This window comes from Siniperca chuatsi, linkage group LG12 (genome assembly GCF_020085105.1).
Source record: "Siniperca chuatsi isolate FFG_IHB_CAS linkage group LG12, ASM2008510v1, whole genome shotgun sequence".
NCBI lineage: Eukaryota > Metazoa > Chordata > Actinopteri > Centrarchiformes > Sinipercidae > Siniperca > Siniperca chuatsi.
This window is the reverse complement of record NC_058053.1, coordinates 20,851,452-20,872,554: the sequence shown is the minus strand read 5'-3', so window position 1 is coordinate 20,872,554 and position 21,103 is coordinate 20,851,452. Positions and strand designations below refer to the sequence as shown.

Here is a 21,103-nt window from a genome sequence, read left to right as displayed (position 1 = left end):
ACCGTTTCACACAGTTCAAAGCTGAAAATGAACTGAAATACAAACTGAGTTTTCAAAACCTGTTCATGCTAATTTAAACTGTTTATGCCTGCAAGGAAAATGAATCAAGTGGCACACATTTTTTAACAGTAATAAGACTTATAGTCTAAGTTCAATCGGCCTGTTAAACATACAGATCGTGAAATGATTAAATCAAATGTAGAAATATTGCATTTAATGAAAAAAACTTGACAGGATTGAATCAATGAGGTCAAGAGCATGTTGGCTACTGTATTTTCCTTCTTGCTGCCCGCAGACAATTACAGCCTTGGTAACAGTTACTTGGAAACTTACATCAGAGCAACTGAAACCAACACATTGCAAACACAGTTAATACAACTAGACACCCACAGAAAATCTGCTGTCATAAACCACATTGTACACTAATGCTTAATCATGAACAAAAAAAAAAAGAACATGGGAAATTAAGTTCCTTTACAGTTATAAAACTACATTCAATTAAATTTAATACATGCATCCCATAGCACTGTATACTATGCTGTGGTATCATGTTAAATTATGTTATCATATAATGTACACTATATATGTTTGGGATAGTACAACACAATGCAGCATATCATCAGAGATTTGTTGAATGAATCCCATTGAGGTGATATGACTTAATGAATGAACATCCATATTACAACACTCCCCCCTACTGACTAGAGGTGGCTATGACGATTTTTGGTGCAACTGCGATCACAACTGTTAGTATATTAAAATCCCACGCCAGTATGAACAACCAAAGCACTCAGGAAACTGTAATAGATTAAACATAATAGATCATTATGTCACTCTTTTCCATGCAACATGATAAACTCTGAATTTAATGTTTAGTGCAACAAGATCCAGTGTACTTTTTAGGACTGATAAATATTAATATGTAATACATGCATTGCCTGTGCAGCCAACTATCAATACACAAACAATATGCTAGCAAATAATTAGTACGAGTATATTACAGAATAATATAGTTGTGTATAACTGTAAGAGTTGTTGTAAAGCTGCCATGGCGAAGGGTAATTCTTCATGTCTGACATCTCCCCTCACAAGCCAATTAATTGTTCAGTCACAGCGCTGCCCTGCACAGTCACATCTCAGTGCATAGGAAGAGCCCTCATGAATGAATTATAGGCAATAAAACGTTTCCAGTCCAATTTGTTACTTTGTTGTATAAGAGGAGACGTGTCGATGGGACAGATGGCAGGTACCAGGGTGATAAAATAAGGACTGGGATTTAGGTGCCTCTCAATCTCCCACATTCTTTCGTTGTGCCTTTTCTGTCGCATTTCAAAAAATAAAACATCCTTGTTTATGTATGTAGCTGAGTCTCAAATGGGGATACTGCAAAAATCCTTTTCTGTGCTTGCAAAATTGATGCAGTGATTTTTGTATGCTTTTATTATGTGTTTCATATTAAGGAGCAATCATAAGGATATTCTGTAAACTCTAAGTGCCTATAAAGACTACTGACTTTTCATGTTTACTTACTCCACAGTGAATCACAGTGGATGTGCTGTAATTAGGATTTGTTTGACACTGATCAACAATAATACATCTTTCATCATAAAAGGAATAGGAATCTCTACGAGTTGAGCCAAATTAATTACAAATACATAACACAAAATAATTGACTGCATAAGTATTCACCCCCTTTCAAGTCAATATTAAGTACAGACAGGTATACTGTGAGTGAACAGCAATTTTCTACCACAAATTCTAGACTAGACTCCTGACCTAATGTGTTCCTATGTAACATTGGCTTTCGGTTGAAGGTTGTTGTCCTGCTGGAAAAGTAATCTTCTCCCAAGTTGCATTTCTATTGTAGACTGCAGACTTCATTTGACCCATTACTTCCACAAGCCTTCCAGGGGCCTACTGCTTAGAAGCATCCCCCACAGCTTGATGCTGCCACCACCAACCTTTAGGGACAGAATGGAGGCTTTGGCTTATACCAAACTTTAGATTTTAATATAACCAAAAAGTTTAACTTTGGTCTCATAAGACCTTAGAACTGTCATCCTACAGTCTCCCACATGCATTTTGGCAAACACTTGCTCAGATCTCCATCCATTAGCTATACATGCTTAAGTTTGCAGGGTGCTGGAGTCTGTCCCAGCACACACTGGGCAAGAGGTGGGGTACAACCATTCACAGTAACATTCACAGCTTTGGGAAATATAGAGTCTCTACTGTAGTTCACCTAACCTGCATGCCTTTGGTCTGTGGAAACTTGTGCACCTAGAGGAAACCCTTGCAAACAAAGGTAGAACATGCAAACTCCACACAGAAAAGCAATGTCTTGTATGCACAGAACCTTGTGGCCAACAAGAAAGTCCCCACAGGTCTCTTGGTGGCCTCACTAGTGGCCTTCTCACACAAACACTCAAACATGGGCTGCTCTCGACATTCTTTTCATTTTCATGATTGACCTTACTTGACTTTGAGGGATATTCAGGGCCTCAGAAATGGTACTTTTCAGTAAACTTGGTGTGAATTTGTCTGGAATGTTACTTTGTGTTTATGAAGTAGTTTTTTCCAGGAAATTGACAATGTATGTTGACAATGTTGACAATCCTTCCATTGTACCTTCCATTATTCAATCAAAAAACAAACACTTTGACACATCTTGATTATTCACAGATGATCTCCATTCAATTTACAGTGCCAACTCTAAAAACAACTTGTTTAATCAGTTATGTTTAATGTGTCATTTTAAAAGGAGGTGAATAGTAGTGCAATCAATTATTTTGTGTTTTATATTTGTAATAGATTTAGAGCAATATGTAGAGATCTGTTAATTAAAGTTTTTAAAAAATTCTGTTGATCACTGTCAATGATTGAATGTGAAAACGTAAAATACGTTTTGTAGGCCCTGTTAGTATCATCATCAATTAAGAAGGGAGCTAATGATGTATTTAGCACAGTGAGGCTTGTTTTCATGTCCTGTTCAGAATGGCAGTGGATGCAACCAGTTCCAGGGAAGTCTCACTGGTGGATCTTTCATTGCACCGTTGTGGGAATAAGTGCAAAGAACGGCAGTCTCTTTGCGACAGGGGACGTACAGGAAGACAACACAACAAAAACGGTGTGTATGTGCGCTTGTGTGTGTATACGTGTGTAATGTTTTTCAGAGGAAGCCATTCTTAATCTTAAAGCCAAGATGCACATATATAATGAAAATGATGTAGAAACTATTGCTATTGCAAGGGTAAAGTGGTCAAATATGGCCAAAGGTAATTTTATTACATTATTCTTATGCTATTCCAACATCTGTGGTGTATTTTTTTTTTTGTCTCATTTGTTTGATAAGATCCCCACTTTGTCAGTGTAATACTCGAGTCTGCGACCTCTAATTATCCAATTCCATCACCATTCCTATTTGACTATGTTATGCATGGTAGTACAGGTATATAACAGTTTGTAAAATAGTATTGTCATTTTTACACGTTGCTGTGAGTATCGCACTATGGCCACTGAACAGAAACACTGTCTCCCCTGTTGGCCACCCTGTCTCCGCTGATTGAGACAAATACCAGGAGTTGCCTCAAAGCTCATATTTCATTTTTCTAGTCTATGCCGGTGGCCAGAACCATAGTGACATCAGCACAAGGAGTTTGTGCATTTCCCCAAGGTCAGGATCAAGATTTTTTTCTAATCTGTGTGATGGAAAGTGACTATGGTAACTGCATCACACCGGCTCTAAGCCTGCTTGTTAGGATTATAGAGCAGACACCTGCAATCAAGGAGTCCTGTTAGTAAAAAGACTTTCATTATTTTCTCTAGTACGGTCCCTCTAAGGTTACACCAGAAATATGGCAGAATATGGTTTTGTTGGAACAATTAAACCTCCATTTTCTCTGAATATTTATGCAGTTAGTTGGCTCAAATGTAACACAGGCTTCAAAAGTGATGCGTTGTGAATGGACCAGGAAGCTTTTGTCAACAGGTTTCTCCTCTACCCTTAAAAGCTCTCTTCTCCACACTCAGTGATCATCTATCAGATTGGTGTTGAGGAAGCATTACAAACACGGTCTTGACCTTTTTAAAAATAGAAACAGACATTAGAGACATCTCAAGGCACACTACTTATTTCTTTTGGATAGGACCCTGTTCTGCCATTATCTAGTATGATAGAGTATGCTGTACATAATCTTTAATCATATCAGAAAATGTAGAAAACACTGTCAACATTCCATGTTTGACTATTATGTTAGGGTGTTATTAGCCTCTCTTTTTTCATTCACCTGCTCCTTTCTTTGTGAAAAAACCTAAACCAAACAGTTCCCCTAGTTAACAGTGACAAAACCTTAACTCTAACCAAATCTGAAAACGCTTCTCACTTCATTTATAGAAAGTAGTTTTAAAGTCAACACAATTTTCAGCTAATGGATGGTAGAATAGGTAACGACTCTAAGGTACTATACTCTCAGCCCTGCTGCTCCATTAATGTTGCTGAGCTACAGAGGAATGAATGCTTTGACTCGGAAAAAGGCTTTATCCCTCTAAAAGTGGCTCTTTTGATGACAGTTTGGCGCACACATGCTGCACTTCCGCCTGAATGTAGGAAGTGTGCCCCATTTTAATACTCAAACCCATACAGGCCTATATCCCAGATAGATCTGTGCTATGAAAGGGTATAAATAATGAAAGATGCAGTCTTTACAAGTTAAAAAAGACCCACAGTGCTGTTACATAACAGTGGAATGAGTTATGAGGATAACAAATTAGGCAGAGTGAGGCTGAGTACAGTAACATGCTGGACTAATCAACTGCAGTAAGCTAACACAAACACAGATTTATGCTCAGATTTGTCCTCTTAAATGTAACCTCAGTTTTGTTTACAACTATAAATGTTCTCCTGTTTCCCTTGGCAACTTCACCTCTCCTGAACATCTCAGCTTCTTGGTTACTGGCAAGGTCCCTTGTCCTTGTATCTTGGTTTAAAACCTGCAAAAACAAACAATTCTTCTCAATTATCATGTATCTGACAGGATGATCCTTATTGTTTTGTTGTTTAATAGTGAGTGCATGTTTTGTTGTATGTGTTTTTACCCACTCTTTCTCCTTCTCAATATTTTCTAAATGATGTTCAATGTGATGGTTATATATGCCTGAAGACATATGCATACTGCATTTTTTAACCTGTGTACTACAAATGACTTGGACATAGAAGATATCTGTGTAGGGGACCATACTGTATTCTTTAAAAATGGACATATAGTATGGTCCCCTACACAGATACCCTCGATGTCCAAGTTGAGATGAATATTAGGCTCCAGTTGTGCAGCTTTAGAGCTAATTGTTCTGTGTATACACTATGTATAGTGTATCACATATTCTTTACGTGACTGGCCCACATTTTCCAAAGCATACCAGCATGTTACAGACTTTTGAATGTGTGAAAATTTACTTCAGACACTTACAACTTACTGGAGCCAATGTTGTATACTGTATTTTTGTCAGTGTATCTCTCTTATTGTTATGTGTTAATGCAGTTGAAAGTGTAAACTGATTTCAAAAGTCTACTGCTGACTTGTGTTGTGTTCAGGTGCTTTCGAGATGCTCAAAAATCAAAGATTTGTTGGCTACTGAACAGCGCTGCATTCAAGAGCTACTGCATGCAGTCAGGGAAAGTATAATAAGAATTGAAGAGGTCCACTGTGTCATTTGATTCAGAAACAACAAAAGCTTCATTAACTCATTTGTGAATATTTCATAAGATTAATACACCTACTACTGTGTGTAACAAAGGGATTGTCGGGACATGGCTTCACATTCAGGCAGCACAATAACAAAATGTATTTAGAATATTATTACCCATATGTATGCTACTGATGGCAAAATATACAAAATGAAGCAGTTCAGTTGAGCTAAAAAATAAGCCTGCTGGGGCATTATGTGAATTGCCAAATCTCTGTTTATAAATGATGTCAAAGTCAGCCAGTTTGATTGTTTCCTTACTCACTGAACCTGGCTGGTCATGTAGTGCAAATGACTGCACCCTCCAGCATGAAGTAAAGTAGTTCATGAGGAAACATCCACCTCATGCCTGACACACAAAATAACCTGATGGTATCACATTTATCGTCCACTTACTTGTTGTATTTTATTCTGGTACAAGTAGTACAAGATAATCTTTTATCCTCGCTGTTACAGGGACTGCTACTATCTGTACGAGATGTACAGGATAAAGATGGCAGAACAGAATGGTTCACTATATGGCAGATCAGTGGCTGAAGAGGGGGTGAAATAGCTGAAATATTGATTATCTTATTGGCACTGCAGGAACCAGTCGATCACATGACTGCACATGGCTGTACATTCGGGTAAACAGCTTCATGAACTTGACTATGTAACTCTACTGTTATAGCCATAGAGAAGCAGAAGAGAGCTCAGAGAGGCTAAAAATGGAAAGTGTTTTCATGATAAGGAAACGAATATTTTGATTATGACAATTCTCACTGGACAGGAAACTCCCAGCGAGATGATTATAAAAGGGCGTGATTTGAGAGTGCGATTTATTTTAGGCCTTGCGCATCATTAAGATGTGACTGTGTGTGTATGTGTCGCTTCTGGGTAAAGTTGAGATGAGGGCGTGGGGGAGAAAAGCCAGAGGAAAGGCAGTGTCAGCGCCAAACGATGCTTGGCATGAGAGTGACCACTGTAGCATTCATTACTAATATCCGTTCACTTGTTCCCTGCTCCATTTGACTGTGGGCCTTTCCTCATGCTTTGGGTGACTACTCAGTGAAGGTACTTCTTGCCTCGCCCCAAAGCAAAACTGAGAACATCTATCTTCATCTATCTTTTAACCACACACCTTTGTGACAGATGTCTCCAAATATAGACTGTTTAGACTTAGAGCTGTTTTGGTTTTTAATGGAGGGGAAAATTGACTTTTCAGAGGAACAGAAAATGCCAGTCCACACCAACAGATTCATTAAACACTTGAAATCAATGCAAAGTTGATTACATCTCCAAGTGCTCCTAATATTTCTGAAAATGGGGTTTATTGAACATTTATAAAAGTGCCTCTGAAGTTTGGTGGGATCTGTTAATGATGATCTGACCACCTAATTGAAGATTTATTCATTAATCTTGAGACGTATACCATTTAACTCACATAGAAGACAGATGAAAGGGGAAATTATACTGTATAAAGACACATGCCTTGGATCATCATTATGTGGCCATGACACTGCTGTATATCCTGGTGGATAGAGCTAGTCTGTATAACTAGCACTCTATATTCACTCAATGTGGGCTGGCTTGCTTTTCAGTGGTGGGTGCCTGAATCCTCACTGGGCCAGTGTCATTGCCCTTATCTCTCTGCAATTATGAATATTGTTGGTCACAGTGGATTTTAAAGAGGAGCTGGTTATTATGTGTGTGGGATTCCTCAATTTGTGCTATTGGTCTGTTGCCCTATTAGTCACAATGTGGGTGCACTGGAGAGGTTTTAGAGCCGATGTCTAAACATCATATATGATGTTGCATTTAAGCCAAGTACCAGTGAGCAGTAACTGACAGTGAATGACAGTTGGATGTTAATATGCGTTAAACATATCAACTGTCCAGAAGGCCCAGATTCTTTATTTCATGTTTGGATAAGAAGTACATCTACCCATTCTGATAACTGTAAATTAGTGCTATCCAGGAAGTTGCCTAATATAGTGTAGTCTAGCAGTTTGGGCCCAGTGAAGCACAGAAAGTAGTTCCAGCCCTTCTACTTTGTCCCTGGACATCAGCGGCTGTGTTGTGCACAACTTTAAGGAGGGCATTCAATGGGCAAGGAGCTGAGTGGGAATGAACAGAAGCTAGCAAGAGTTTGTGTTTATGTATATATGTGTGTGCATGTGTGTGTGCGTGTGTGTTAGTGTGTTTGAATGAAGTCTTTGGTCATGACTTGGTTCCCAGCAGCTGTTCATTTGCTAGCTAACACTTGCTCTAAGCAGTGCCAAACAAAGCTCACTCTCCTTCTCTGATTGGTAGACATCTTGGCTGTGGGCATGCTGAGTGAAAGGGAACGGATGGTTTTAACACTGCTACTGAACATGGATATGCATGTGGTCCCAGTCTAGAAATCCCTGAAAGCATTGGCCATGACTTGGACCAATGCACAAGTTTCTAAATTAAACTACAACAAGCTGATTATGAAGTGTATTGCTTTTTACATTAATGACAGAATGCCGTAACTTTGAATAGATTAAATTGTTTAAAATGTTTCATTATATTACATAACTATTATTTACACAGCAATACATTGCCTCATTTGATGTCCATGCAGTTTGTCATACTCCCGTATTGATAACACTGGTTCAAATCAATAGCAGAAATAGCTTCATTGTCATAGTGATCCTCAGTATTGTCCAACATTAAAGTATGTAAACTATTTCAAGAACTTGCACCCAGTGTGTTTTTTTTATAACTAATAAAATCACAGTCCTTTCATCATTATCCAGGATTACATGATGCATGATAGTCTGTGGTGGAAACTACAGTACTTTTCAGGCTTATTTATTTGTTCTACCTTTAATCAGTCATTTAATTTGGAGGAAACACTCATGCCAGAAAATAAAAAGCAAACTGATTGGAATATCCACTCCTTTCAAAATAGCATGTTAAGGTACTGGCTATTGTTATCTCAGTAAAGTCTATCATGCTTCTGGCCACCTTTCAACTTATTAAAATTACATGGACATGCAGCAAAGGGCCCCGGGTCAGAATCAAACCCAGGCCACTGTGGTAAGGACTCAGCCTTAAAGGTAGGCGCTCTACCAGGTGAGCTACCGGGGCACCCAAACATAGCACATATTCTAATGGATTTCTGGCTCATTCGTATTACATTGCTCTCCCTAAGGGTCAGTTCACCCAAATTACAAATATACCATATGTGTGTGCAGATTGTTGCTATGAAGTCCAAAAATAGTTCAAGTTATGAAATACCTCTCTAAATATTCTTATATCTTTCACATTAGATAATATGATATGAATCCTTCCACATATACCGATCTCCAAATGATAACACTCATGCAATTCATGCAATCTTCACACTCCCCCATGTGTGAGCCTTTTAAATGTGTACAGTAAAACCACAGAGACCATGAGTAGAGCTGGAACCAGCCCATTTATCTCTGTGCATCTTAAATCAAGAGATTTTTCCTCATCAGGAGAAAACAGGCTGTTAAAAACTCACAAGGGAGCCACTTCCTGCCGGCCGCAGCCTGAGCAATCAAAAAGAAGTATTCTAATGATCCCTGACAAAATTGTCAGACGATATCCTCCAGGGTGCGATGATACTTTACATTACAGTAGACAGATCGATTGGGAGGATGACATGAGAGGCCTCTGCAGAGGGAGAAAGCTGGAGAGCCTGCAACGCACTGCTCCGACTTGTGCTGATTCCACGATGAGTCCACTTGACCTCACAGGACACATATAGGGCTGCACGATATGGTAAAAAAAACCAAAAACATAGTAATTATTTTGACAGATATTACAATTGCGATATGATTCACGATTAGTGGGAATGATCATTTTTGCATCACAATTTTCTTTTTTACTTAAAAAACTACAATGTGACATTTGCTGGGGTCTGTACCAAACATACATGTTTTCTTACATCTGGAGAACAAGATTTGTAGGCCAAGGCATCTCTGCAGCACTACAGTGCTTCATTATAATGCTGTTTTGTCACACATTTCACCTTTATCAAAAAATTGCAGCTTCTGCGATTTGGATATTGCACTTGGACATATTGCGATTTCGATATTTCGATTAATTGTGCAGCCCTGTACACATATGGATGTAATTCTACAACACACACGTGTCAATTGCTTAAATAACTGCATTCATTCCCTTGTCTGAGGCGATATCCTGGGTGTATCATGTGGGTGTTCTGTTTTTGTCGTGTGTGCACCTGATATGTGTGTATGCACAGTAAATGTGTTAGCAGGTACATAACATGTGCAAACTCCATCAGTAATTGAAAAATTGATAGTGACACAGCTAAATTATAATGCCATGCAAAGAAAGTCAATCAGGAAACATTTTGTTTCAAAGTGGCCCACATCCCTGAGGAACCAGTTATCACAGGCAACTGACAAGACCTGGGCGCCACAAAACTAGGTCATTAAAGTGTATTAATGCTGTAATTCGGAGATGAACACAAAACACACTAATGAACCCCTACAGTCTTTCATCAAGCTTCCTGTGCTGTGGTTAATACTGTTTACACAAACCTTGGCTTTTGCTCACTCGACGTTACATTGGATAAAAGAAGCTTTTGATAATAAGTCTTCCATGCAGAGTTCAACTGTAACTTGTAAACTTGTCCATAAAAGGACACGATTATGAAAAATAGATTATCTCCAGAGGTTGGATGATACATGTTACATACATATAACGTAAAAGTATTACATGTCAAAGTGATACATGTTATGTACATGCTGGTTTTGGAGGTAATTTGGAAAATGGAAGGATCAATGAAGTGATCTAATGCAACATGGTTTCTTTACAAGCATGGATCAACCTTTTTCCTTGAGCTCATTTTTACAGCAAATCACCATATAAGCACAAATTCAATACTCATCCCTGACTAATAAATTCAAAATTACAGGAAAGAAGGAAAAAAACTACTGTTTCTAAATAGGTCATTTGTTCTTGCTGGGGCCATAATGCTGATCATTTGTATTTCTTTGTATTGCAGCCTAACAAAGATGGCTTACTGGCAAACAGTTGCAACACCTGTGAGTGGGGTCAACACTATATTGAGTAACTAATGGGTCCACTTCCAAACACTGGCAGACAAACAGACTTCTGCCATTTGTGCCGGGGGGGAGTCATGCTGACAGATCTAAGAGTGATTAACAGAGGAACATCAAACAGCAAAAAGACCACTGGTTCCAAATCAAATTTAAAATGTTTGTATGTCTAGAAGCAAAGTTCAGTTTTCCCACCAAAGACAAATACTTTCTCTCTCCACAACCTCTATATTCAGGGGAAAACAATGTCTTCTTCTCCCTTAGTCTGTGATGGAAAACCTTTAAATCCTTAGAGAAAAGTAGTCATACAGTGGAAACAGTCGTCATGAGCAACACTAACTGGCCTCTTGTCCTCAGGGATGAAGGAACAAAACAGAGCTAGTAAATGTAAACATGCAATATTACATCTAAATGTTTTGTCAAATAAATGATAAATAATTTTGCTCTGACATGTGTACCCTGTCATTGTTATATATTTTGTACAAGACCAAATTGTTTTGATGAGATGTTTAAAAGTTATCTACTCTTCTGTATTAACTTTTATTATGATTTTTTTTTCTGCAGTTAATGTTGGATTCATTTCAGTCAGCTTACCGAAGGAATAGTGATCTGTTGCAGTGCCCTATAGGCTACTGTGTACTCTGCAGCCCTGCTTCAGAAATGCTTAGATGACTTGACACAAACACAGGCAAGCAGGTGAGTCTTAACACCTGTGACTTTGGAGCTTTTGTGCATAATTTCTCTGTTAACACCCATCTGGATGCACAAAGCTGCAACAATTTAAGGAACTGAGAGCAAAGAAATGACATGTCAAGTAGAACTGGTATAAAGATGAGGGCTGTAAATGTAGACTCTTTAACGTGCAGTGCACACATGCCCTCGTGCAGGAAATCTATACTTCACATACACTGTCATTTCAAAGAATTCAAGCTGAAACGGCTTGGGACATTAATCTCAGTCGGATCATAAAAATTTCCGAGAGCATCACTGAAATGACGGCGCAGAAACCACGTGTTTACGTAATGGAAAGCCAATCTTTCAATTTAACCCCTCCTCCCGGTCTATTTCTAACAGAGGTCCGACGCTAAAGGAAATTCATCCAAATGTTTTTATAGGCGCACCGTACTTTTGGAGATGCCAGTGGCGTGGTGCTGAAAAGGCTTTGAGGAAAATACACCACAAAGAGAAGAAGCGCACACTTCAGGAATAACGGACATACACTAAGAACCCAAGCCTGGCTCTAACAGAAACGTTGCAGTGTGGGACTATAAGAAATGCAAACTGAGGTTGGTTTTATCTGACCTCGCCAACCAAGCTGGTTTATAGGAGAAACGAACTGGACTTGATCCGGCAATGTGGTGTTTTGTTGGGGCTATCATTGCAGCAGTCTGTGCATAGGATGCATCCTCCCTTGGCTTTTGATGCTGTGCAGATCCACCCTCCTCTCCTCAGAGTGATGAACTAATAGGCAATGATTTTCTCCTCGGAAATCCACCGTGTTTTACTGTTTTCACGTTAGTTGTGTTTGTTTATTGGCGGCCCGTCTCCTCCCGGTGCGACACATGCAATTTACAGAGTATATTTTCTATTATCGACTAGTTGAGGAGGCATCCTTTATTCGCCAGAAGAAGAAAACACACCATTATTACGAAGTCTGACAGATATTGACTATTTTGCCACGTGAATGAAAACGCATAGGACTTGGATATACCTATTTTTCTATGATACAATTGGTAGCCTTGTCCTGGAGAACTGATCCAATTGTGTTATTATGCAACCGCAAGGATCTCATCTATATCTGGGTGTTTAAGCCACTGGATTGCTCTTCGCCCAAATCAATGTGGTTTCTTTGGAACATTTTCAGCAAAGGAACGCATATGCTGCAGTGTCTTTGTGGCAAGAGTCTTAAGAAAAACAAGAATCCAAGTGGTAAGCTCATCACCATTATGCCTACTCCTCTGTATCGCTGTGAACCGGCGTTGTGCGTGCGTGTGTGTGAGACAGTGTGTGCGTGTGTGTGGATCTGCGTTATTCGTTTGTTTGTTGTAATGGTGATAGATCTGCAATCATATTTATGCAGCGAGTGGATCATGCAGAGGCGCTGGGAGGGGGAACAACTTATTCTGTGCAGCTATCGGCGAGCCCAGGTTTGGGGACGCGCAGCGCAGAGACACACAAAAAGCCCCCCTGCATCACCACGGCACCACGATCTCCTAACTTTTTAAATTGCGCTCGCACACACGCACAAACACACACGGGCTAGATGTTATTTCAGAGGATCAAATCCACGCACAGTTATTCTGTCCAACGTGATTCCCCGTAACCAGATTATTCTATCCTCGGGTTTACTGCAGCAGCATTCCCCCTCTGCAACACCACTTCTCGATTAAATGGGCTACTCGTTATGTTTTCAACAAGCCAGCCGAGGAGACAGACTATTCTTTCATGTCTATCTCTCGGCTGTTGCAGGCCAATATTCATCATGCGAGCCTGACGAAATATGATTTTATGGGCGCACTTGAGTTGATTTGGTGTTGAAGAAGCCAGGACAGCTGAGGTGCGAATAGGGCATGTAGAAAGGAACCGCAAATCCTGCACTTGAGCAGTCGAATTCAGATTCTTTTTGTGTGTGTGTGTGTGTGTGTGTGTGTGTGTGTGTGTGTGTAGAAGCAATGCATAAGCCCTGCATGCATTCAGTATCACACCAACAGTTATTAGTTATATTTGAAATGCAACACTGTAGAGCTTCAGCGAGCAAAGAATGTTTATTTCAACAGGCTGTTGTAGGTATGAGAGAAAAGCCCCAGGTGGACAACATGTAGTGCGGGCTACTTGTTACCTCATGTTGTGGGTTTGAAGATGATGTGCTCAGCAGCAGTACAGTTCCTCGACGCTGCAGCTGCAGTATAGTAGATCATCATCATACAGTAGCGGGACTGTTTTTCCTTGCTGACACTGCAGGAGCAACGACAAAAACACTGTCTACTATCTAACTTACTTCTACTACTACTACGTCTTTTTTTTAAATTTTAAAACCATTCTGTTTCTCCAGCATAAGCTGCTATTTGCACTTCAGATGAGAGTCAAGCCATGTTTTTTTGCCGTTCAATCATAATTTGTCCATTTAGGACTTTTACATTGATGAGCTACATTGGAGTCACAGAGATAACGTTAAGTAGCCGTTTTCTCAAAGACTAGTAGCTAACTTACACAAGCTAAACTTTGAAAAAACCTCGCAGGTCACACTTACCACTACTTTGGAGACATTTCTAGATTCTTTCAATACTCTCCTACACATCAGGGACAAGAATATTCACAAGGCTACACAATAAAGACGATTTAAACTGGTTTCCTAAGGTACACACATCGTAGCCGGAAGTGGCTACTCCTTGCTCGCCTTGTAGAAGCACCACCAAAAAGGAATAGTTTAGTATTAGGTTAATTTATTTTCATATACAATATTTATAAGTTTGTATTACTTAAATTTGATATTATTTTATAATTTCATATACATTGCTGTCACGCTTAATTTTCGTAGCAAGGTAAATGTAATTTCCGGCTGGCACCTTTGGTTGGTTTAAGCAGCAACTTCGCAACTTGGAAAGAGTTAAAAATGGTCTCTGTGTGGCAAACGATGTTTTCTAAATAATCTGGAAAACTCTCCAAAACAGTGGTAAGTCTTAACCTGTAACCTGTGAGGTTATTTTTTTTTTCGAAGATAGGCTTATGTTTGCAGTAAATGCGACGTGAGTTTGTCTGTGCAAAGGCTTGAAATGCAAAAATGCTGATTGCATGAAAGGCAAAATCTGGGGCTAAGCCACAGTGGGCTCTGGGGTAATAACTGACTGATTTCTGCTCAACGGAAAAGCCGCATCAAGACACAATAACGTTACTCCCTAACTGGTGCTCAACACCATGCAGCAGATCGATCAAAGCTGAGACTGACTGTCAGGTGTCTGACATTTGAAGCTATGTGCCTTTCAAAGTGAGAGTAGCCCACATCTACCTTTTTTGGAGGCTCATTATTGAATTATAAACTGATGGTGTGGGCACAATCGTCAGGGTTTGTGCTGAAGCAGCAGATAGAGCCAGTAGTTTACTGGGAAATGAAGTAGGCCAAGATGCAGACTGTGTCAGTGGGGTGCAGTACTGTTTCTTATGACTAAAAACTGCTAACTCATTGAATGTACACTGTCAAACAAATCACACAACAGTTTTGTTTCAGCTACAGAGGTGCCTTAAACAACCCTAGAGGATTTTCTAGTACCTTTTGTCATAGTAGGACAGAGAATCCTCTGTGTGGCCCTCCGTCAGCAGAGGCAGGTGTTTCCAGTATAGAGCTCACTAGGCTTGAGCTGCAAAGGCCTAGATATAGTGCTCTAGCTCTTTGGCTGTATTTTTAGTAACACTACATAACTGAGAGAACACAGAGAGACTAAGACAACTGGGCCGTATAAGTCAGTCAACATAGAAACATCTGTCTTATAATTCCGATATTGTTATCTGTATCTCTTTCCATACACAAAAACTAAAAGTAAACTTAGTCTTACTTACTGTGTAAGCCAGTGCATCTGAAGAGGTTAAAAGTATATTGATTCTTTAAGCGCCTTCTGCTCCAGCAGATGGCACTTGCTTTTTGCCTATTGTGGGTTAATATTGCTAGTATGAGGTCATACAGTACTATCGTTGTGGATTTATAGATTGGAAAGTAAAAGCTATCCAGTATAATCATGTCAGAGACTAGTTCTCCAACATCACCTGCTTAATAATTAGGTGATTTCAAAATTCATGCTTGTGCTTTTAGAACCTACATGTTTGTGAGCCTCCAATGTTTTTTCAGCGTCATGGTAGATATGTCATCAAAGTATACAATATTTCACTTCTTGATATTTCTGTTTAGAGTCGTTTGCCCATTCATCTTTTTCGCTCTAATATTATCTTCAAGGTCTGTTTGCATCCCTTTCAGTTTCTCTCACATTGCGAAATTCATTTGCCACTCAATCTACAGAAAGGGAGGAAAGTAAATAGTCACTCTGTTGTTTCAAACTAAATGGTAATGCATTAGTCTCAGCTGTTTTTAAAGTACAATTAGGTTAGATATGGAGTCCAGACTATAGAAGCAATCACTTTTACTTACCACCATAAGATGTTGCATTCTGATGCAAACGAACAAGCTGGTTCAAAGTTGTAGCACACAACATAACCACTCACTTTTCTTTTTTAGTGTACATATGGCAATTCATGTAGCTAAAGACACGTCCCCTTTTAGTCCCTATGCCTTTATAGTCACTGACTAGTTGTCAGCCTTGTCACTGTTTTCCAGCAAAATTCTTGTTTAATCTAGGGTGGATTGTCCCTAGGGTTGGTGGTCTGGTACAGCTGGCATTGCTGGCCAACCCTTAATGTTCACTCTCGTGTCCCAGCATGGGTACATGTGTCTGAGTGAACATACTTTATTAAGTCAATTAAGTAAGGAACTAGCTGAGTGGAAAGGATGGAGATACAGTAAGTTTCACCCTGCACCCTGTGTAGCATTTATGATTGTGCAAATGACCACATAGTTGTCATCTTAAAACTTTGAGAACATTATTGAATAGATCATATAGCTACAATGAGTGACAGGGGTCTAATGAGGGCATTTGTGGTAAACGTTAGAGGAAAACGTTATGTAATGAACTGCCATATGCAATAAAGGCAGACAACTGATGGTGCTCTGTGACATTTCTTGGACTTTGTAGTTTCGTTGAATGCAGTTAATGTGGATGACATATAGCCAGGTTGCTGAAAAAGCAGAATTGCAGTGGATGTGTGAAGTCAGTAGGTGGCTTTTTCAGACTAGCACAGCAGAGGCTCACTGACAGCAGAGTGACAGTACAGGTCACAGAACACCCTGGCATCCACGTGAGGATGGTTCATAGCATATCAAGGGAAACACAACTCAGTTATGTGTGACAGAGCCAGGAAGCCAAACCATAGCTTCAGCACTGTAACGCTTTTGCTCTTGTTTGCTCCATGGGTATACTGGAGCTTTAACCCTGAGCTTTAGCTTGACCTCACACTCATGAAGCTGTGACCCAAGATAATTTATTTGAATCTCTGGCATGGCCAACTACACTGATTATTGGAAGACTATATAACCTTGTACTGGTGCTAAAAACTGAGCTCTGAAAATTAAAATGTTTTATAATTTGAGGCACATAAACCATTTGAAAATAAATCTATGGATGTATATTTTATTGTGTCTCATAAAATCATAAAAACTGAATAAGTAGAGACAAATAAACAAAAGCTACTTGTTTGGACAATGGCAACACTTTTTTTGTTTACACGGTCTACAGTTATATGGCTATAAACTGCAGTTGACAGGTTCATGACTAGGCTGTTAAAACCTTTTAAAGAACGACTGCGTCAGCATATTGAATGATCCCTTGATAAGGTGCATGTTCATGTGTCTAGATGCTGTTTGCTGTCATATCAAGTTTATTAATTTTTCAGTGTAAAATATTATTTTTACTGTGCACTGTTCTTTGCTGATCAGAGACTTCCATAATAATCTGAAATTACATATGCATTTTAATAACTCAGATTATACTACTGGTGTCTTTTCTCCATCTAATTCTCACCTCAGAGCAAGAGCAATATATCTCAGATCCTGCTTTTTTCCAAAATCATGCTGTTTGAGAATTTAAAAGGGGACAGAATTTTTATACAGTTAAATGATGCTTGATTCATTTGTGTAACATAGCCACAGTAGTTTAATTTGTGGTAACAAAGAAACGGCGGTGTAATTAAAATGAATGGGTAAGATTCAAACAAGAACTCCTACAATTAGAATAACAGCAGGGTTGGCTAAAAATATCCTCCTCCAACCACCATGGCATGTTGCTAGGTTTCATACAGAAACATTGCAGTAAGTTTGTAAATGGCTAAACAGCAGGAGCTTTTCTGATAATACACATGGGTTTTGCAGGCCCTGGCTTATCACAGCTAAGATAAAAACAAACAAACAGGCTTTACAGTTAACAAGTTTAGCAAATGCTCGCACATTTATAAGGGCCATCCTAAAAAAAATGTACTTGATGAACCTTGTTTCTAAAAATAGCTATAAGGACACACATCCTCACAATGCAATTGAATGCAGAGAAAAAGGATAAATGTTTGTCATTATGGAACAAAATGATTTCGAACCTTGAGGTTGTCAATGACTGTTTTTCTTCTCATGACAGTGTAAAAATGCTGTGATTCCTGTTATGCTTTTGTGATCATTTGGAAAGAGAGGTTCAGTTGCATATAGTTGCAGTTGGTATGTCACAGGTCAACAAGAAGCTGTCTCTGTCCTGCTCTTGAGAAATATGATGTGCAGGGGTGATGAGATTCAAGTTCCTGGTTGGCATTCTACTTCCCTCTGAGAGACAATCAAGTTTAAATACAAATCAGCTCAGATGAGCGAGCAAATGTATATACAGTATATGTATAACGAGAGAAGGAAAAAGAGAGCAAGAAGAGAAAGTGAGCTGTTGGAGGGTAGGATTAATGTCTGTCGAAAATAAATCTGAATTTACATGAAGCATCTCCCAGGATGCTCTGGATACTTCCCAGATGCCCCTGTTTGCAGAGGTGAGAGGAATTATGGGACATGCGGTCCTGGCTGGGTGCTATCTGCAGGTGGATGGTTTCATGGGCCGTGCACAGCGCTGCTCTCCTTTCCCTCAAGGTTTGGCCTGATGGGGGTTCACTTGAAGGGGGAACACCATGAAATGGATCAGTTCTGTCATAGGTTTTGGGATGGAAACATGTTTTGTTTGTCTGATACGCTGATCTTTAGCATTTCCAATTAGTTCGAGGTCTGTTAGTGTAGGTGTGCATGCAAAAATGAGTGCAATGATGAAGTGCATATTGACATGTATTTCATCATACATCTTACCCTTTTGAAAACAAAAGGATGAGAGCAGCTAGAAAACAGTGCCATTATGTTCTCTTGTTCTATATGTATTCTTTTTTTCAGCACCAAACTGCAAAATGTATTATTGGATTTAAAGCTGCTATAAGCAAATATTTTTGTATTAACAATGGATCAAATGACTTTGAATGTAAAAGTGTTGCTCATGGTGACGAACCTACAGATAATTATCACCAGACTCTACAGGTCCTCTCAGCTCTACGGAGAGTTTCTGTGTATTTTGGCTCATTGTTTTGGTTTTACGGCCCGAGAGCATCACTGAAATGACGGCGCTACCTGCTCAGCACCAAACAGCAGACAGACAAAGTTAGCAACTAGCTGGTGGACATAGTGGAGCATTTAGCAGCCAGATATTCGCCTCATTTGTCAACTCCAAATGAATGCCAAAGTTGCTCCGTATCTGCTGATATATAAATGATCAACTGTTTGCTAACAAGTTGACCATATCAACTTAAAGGGAAAATCTGGTACTTCTTAAGAGGATGTCCAGTCAGTGTTGATGGTAATTGTGGTCCACTGAAGCGATAAATTCCTCAGTGAGTGCTATATTGACAGAGAAAGCCGAGTTGTCCTCAGCGGCACTGCCAGCAGAGCCGTGCTTGCAACGCCTACATGTACCAGGATGCATTGCACGTGAGCATCTCACGCCCATGCTCACCCAGCGGTTTTCTGTATAACAAGCTAACCGAGTCTAGCTGCACTTCTAGCGTTAATGTCACCACAATAACCACTTCTAAACCAAAAACCTTGACCACAGCACATGTTCGAGCAGGAATCGGATCCGCATTAGCCTCGGCCTCAGTGGCCATCGGGCCACTAACGTTACAGCTTTGTGCTTTGAGCAAGCTAGCTGCTGGGTGCTAATCGAAGTTACTCAACGTTGCCAAGCAAATTAATTCCTGCAGTTTGATCTTAGCTATATCGTTACCTTCAGGGCATGTTTTTCAAGTAAATTTACATAAAGCAGCAACACACACACATATACTGGCAGAACGGGATTCCTTATAACAACAATGCAAACGCTAGCTGCTGCAGTAATGTTAATAAATTTCCACAAAACCATGAAAAAACAGTTACCGGCATCCAACATACTACTCTCGTTATTTCGTTGGCTTCAAAGGAGGCTTAACATTCACACAGTTTCTCCTGACTGTCCCTCAATATTACAACATTAGTCTAACATCGCCCGGAGTACTACCTGTAGCCTATAACGTTAGTTCATTACTTTGTTGGCCAAAACATAGCATTAGGTAAAAAAAATACTCATCTGCCCTCTCAGCCGTGCTGGTCTTCGTTGTCTTTTCCAGTTTCTCTCCGGGATCATGAAGAAGACTTCCAGCACACCTCTCTCCAAGTGATGAGTAAAACTTGGCGTCTTCCAACAAAAACTGCCCACGCTGAAATTAATTGCAGCAGAATGATTACGTTTCTGTTGTCATTGGAGGGCAATTTGAGCACCACCAGTCACCAGTGTTCTCGGCGACTCAGGTTCTGGATAGTCTCCACCAGCCATATTCTCTTGCATGGCTAATGCAGCTGCAGCCTCAGCCTCTCTCGCTGCATTTCTTCGGCGTATACTCTGGCTCGAATGAATATGGCTGACTATCCGAGTCAGCAAAAACACTGTAAAATGCATCCTCGTCCACAACATCCTTTGCAAACATATTTATTTTGGAATGCCATTTTCGCTGTTGGAAACGTAGCTAGTTTGCAATACAAGCGAAGATAAAAAGGAAGTTCTGTCTTTGGTGTTCTGTCATCTAGAGCACGCCCCCAGCTACCCAGATGCAGAAGCTAGAAATCCAAGCTGAAATCGCTTGTAGTTCTTCCGTACCTCCAACTACATCAAATGTTGGCACTGGATGCAGGAAGTACTACTTGGTGAAGTTAGCTTTCTTTCACTGCAAATGTAAATGATAAATGGACTGTAAATTGTATAGCGCCTTTCTAGTCTTCTGACCACTCAAAGTGCTTCACACTACATATCACATTCACCCCCCTGATGGCCCCCAACTGCTCATCAGTCCAAAGAAACTAATCAATTACACACACGCACACACACTCATACTGAAGACACCTTGGGAGCAATTTGAGGTTCAGTACTTGGACACTTCGACACGTGGGCTGGGGGAAGCTCGGATTGAGCCGTCCCAAATGTTTTACCTCAATGGACTACATATACCATCAAGACTGACTGGACATCCATTTGAAAAGCACTGAAATTGCCTTTTTAAAAATTGATAACATGTCAGTTTTGTGTACAGCTTGTTTCTGCTTTCCCCAAGTGTCAAAAAATCTGTGAATGCAGGTTTAAATATATAAATATTGGCTTGCATAA

General features: G+C 39.7%; 1 protein-coding gene and 1 long non-coding RNA gene across 4 annotated transcripts in view; one reads left to right on the top strand and one right to left on the bottom strand.

Moving 5' to 3' along the window:
- Positions 1 to 4,861: 4,861 nt before the first annotated feature.
- LOC122885232 lies at positions 4,862 to 14,215 on the bottom strand. Of its 2 annotated transcripts, XR_006380071.1 has the most exons (4): positions 14,056 to 14,215; positions 13,645 to 13,760; positions 9,239 to 9,486; positions 4,862 to 4,989 (listed from the first exon to the last, which is right to left on the bottom strand). It is a non-coding gene; the product is annotated as an uncharacterized LOC122885232 (long non-coding RNA). The 2 variants fall into 2 exon arrangements; XR_006380070.1 differs by lacking the exon at positions 4,862 to 4,989 and having other exon boundaries at positions 9,151 to 9,486; positions 14,056 to 14,213.
- Positions 11,863 to 21,103, top strand: part of fgf14 (fibroblast growth factor 14) — a 105,985-nt gene continuing 96,744 nt past the window's right edge. The window contains exon 1 of one of the 2 annotated variants that reach the window (XM_044216037.1): positions 11,863 to 12,734. In XM_044216037.1, the coding sequence (XP_044071972.1) occupies positions 12,527 to 12,734 (208 nt within the window). In that variant the 5' untranslated portion in view covers positions 11,863 to 12,526. Of the gene's footprint in view, positions 12,735 to 14,346; positions 14,479 to 21,103 lie in introns of those variants that run through there. The other variant, XM_044216040.1, reaches the window with a different exon arrangement.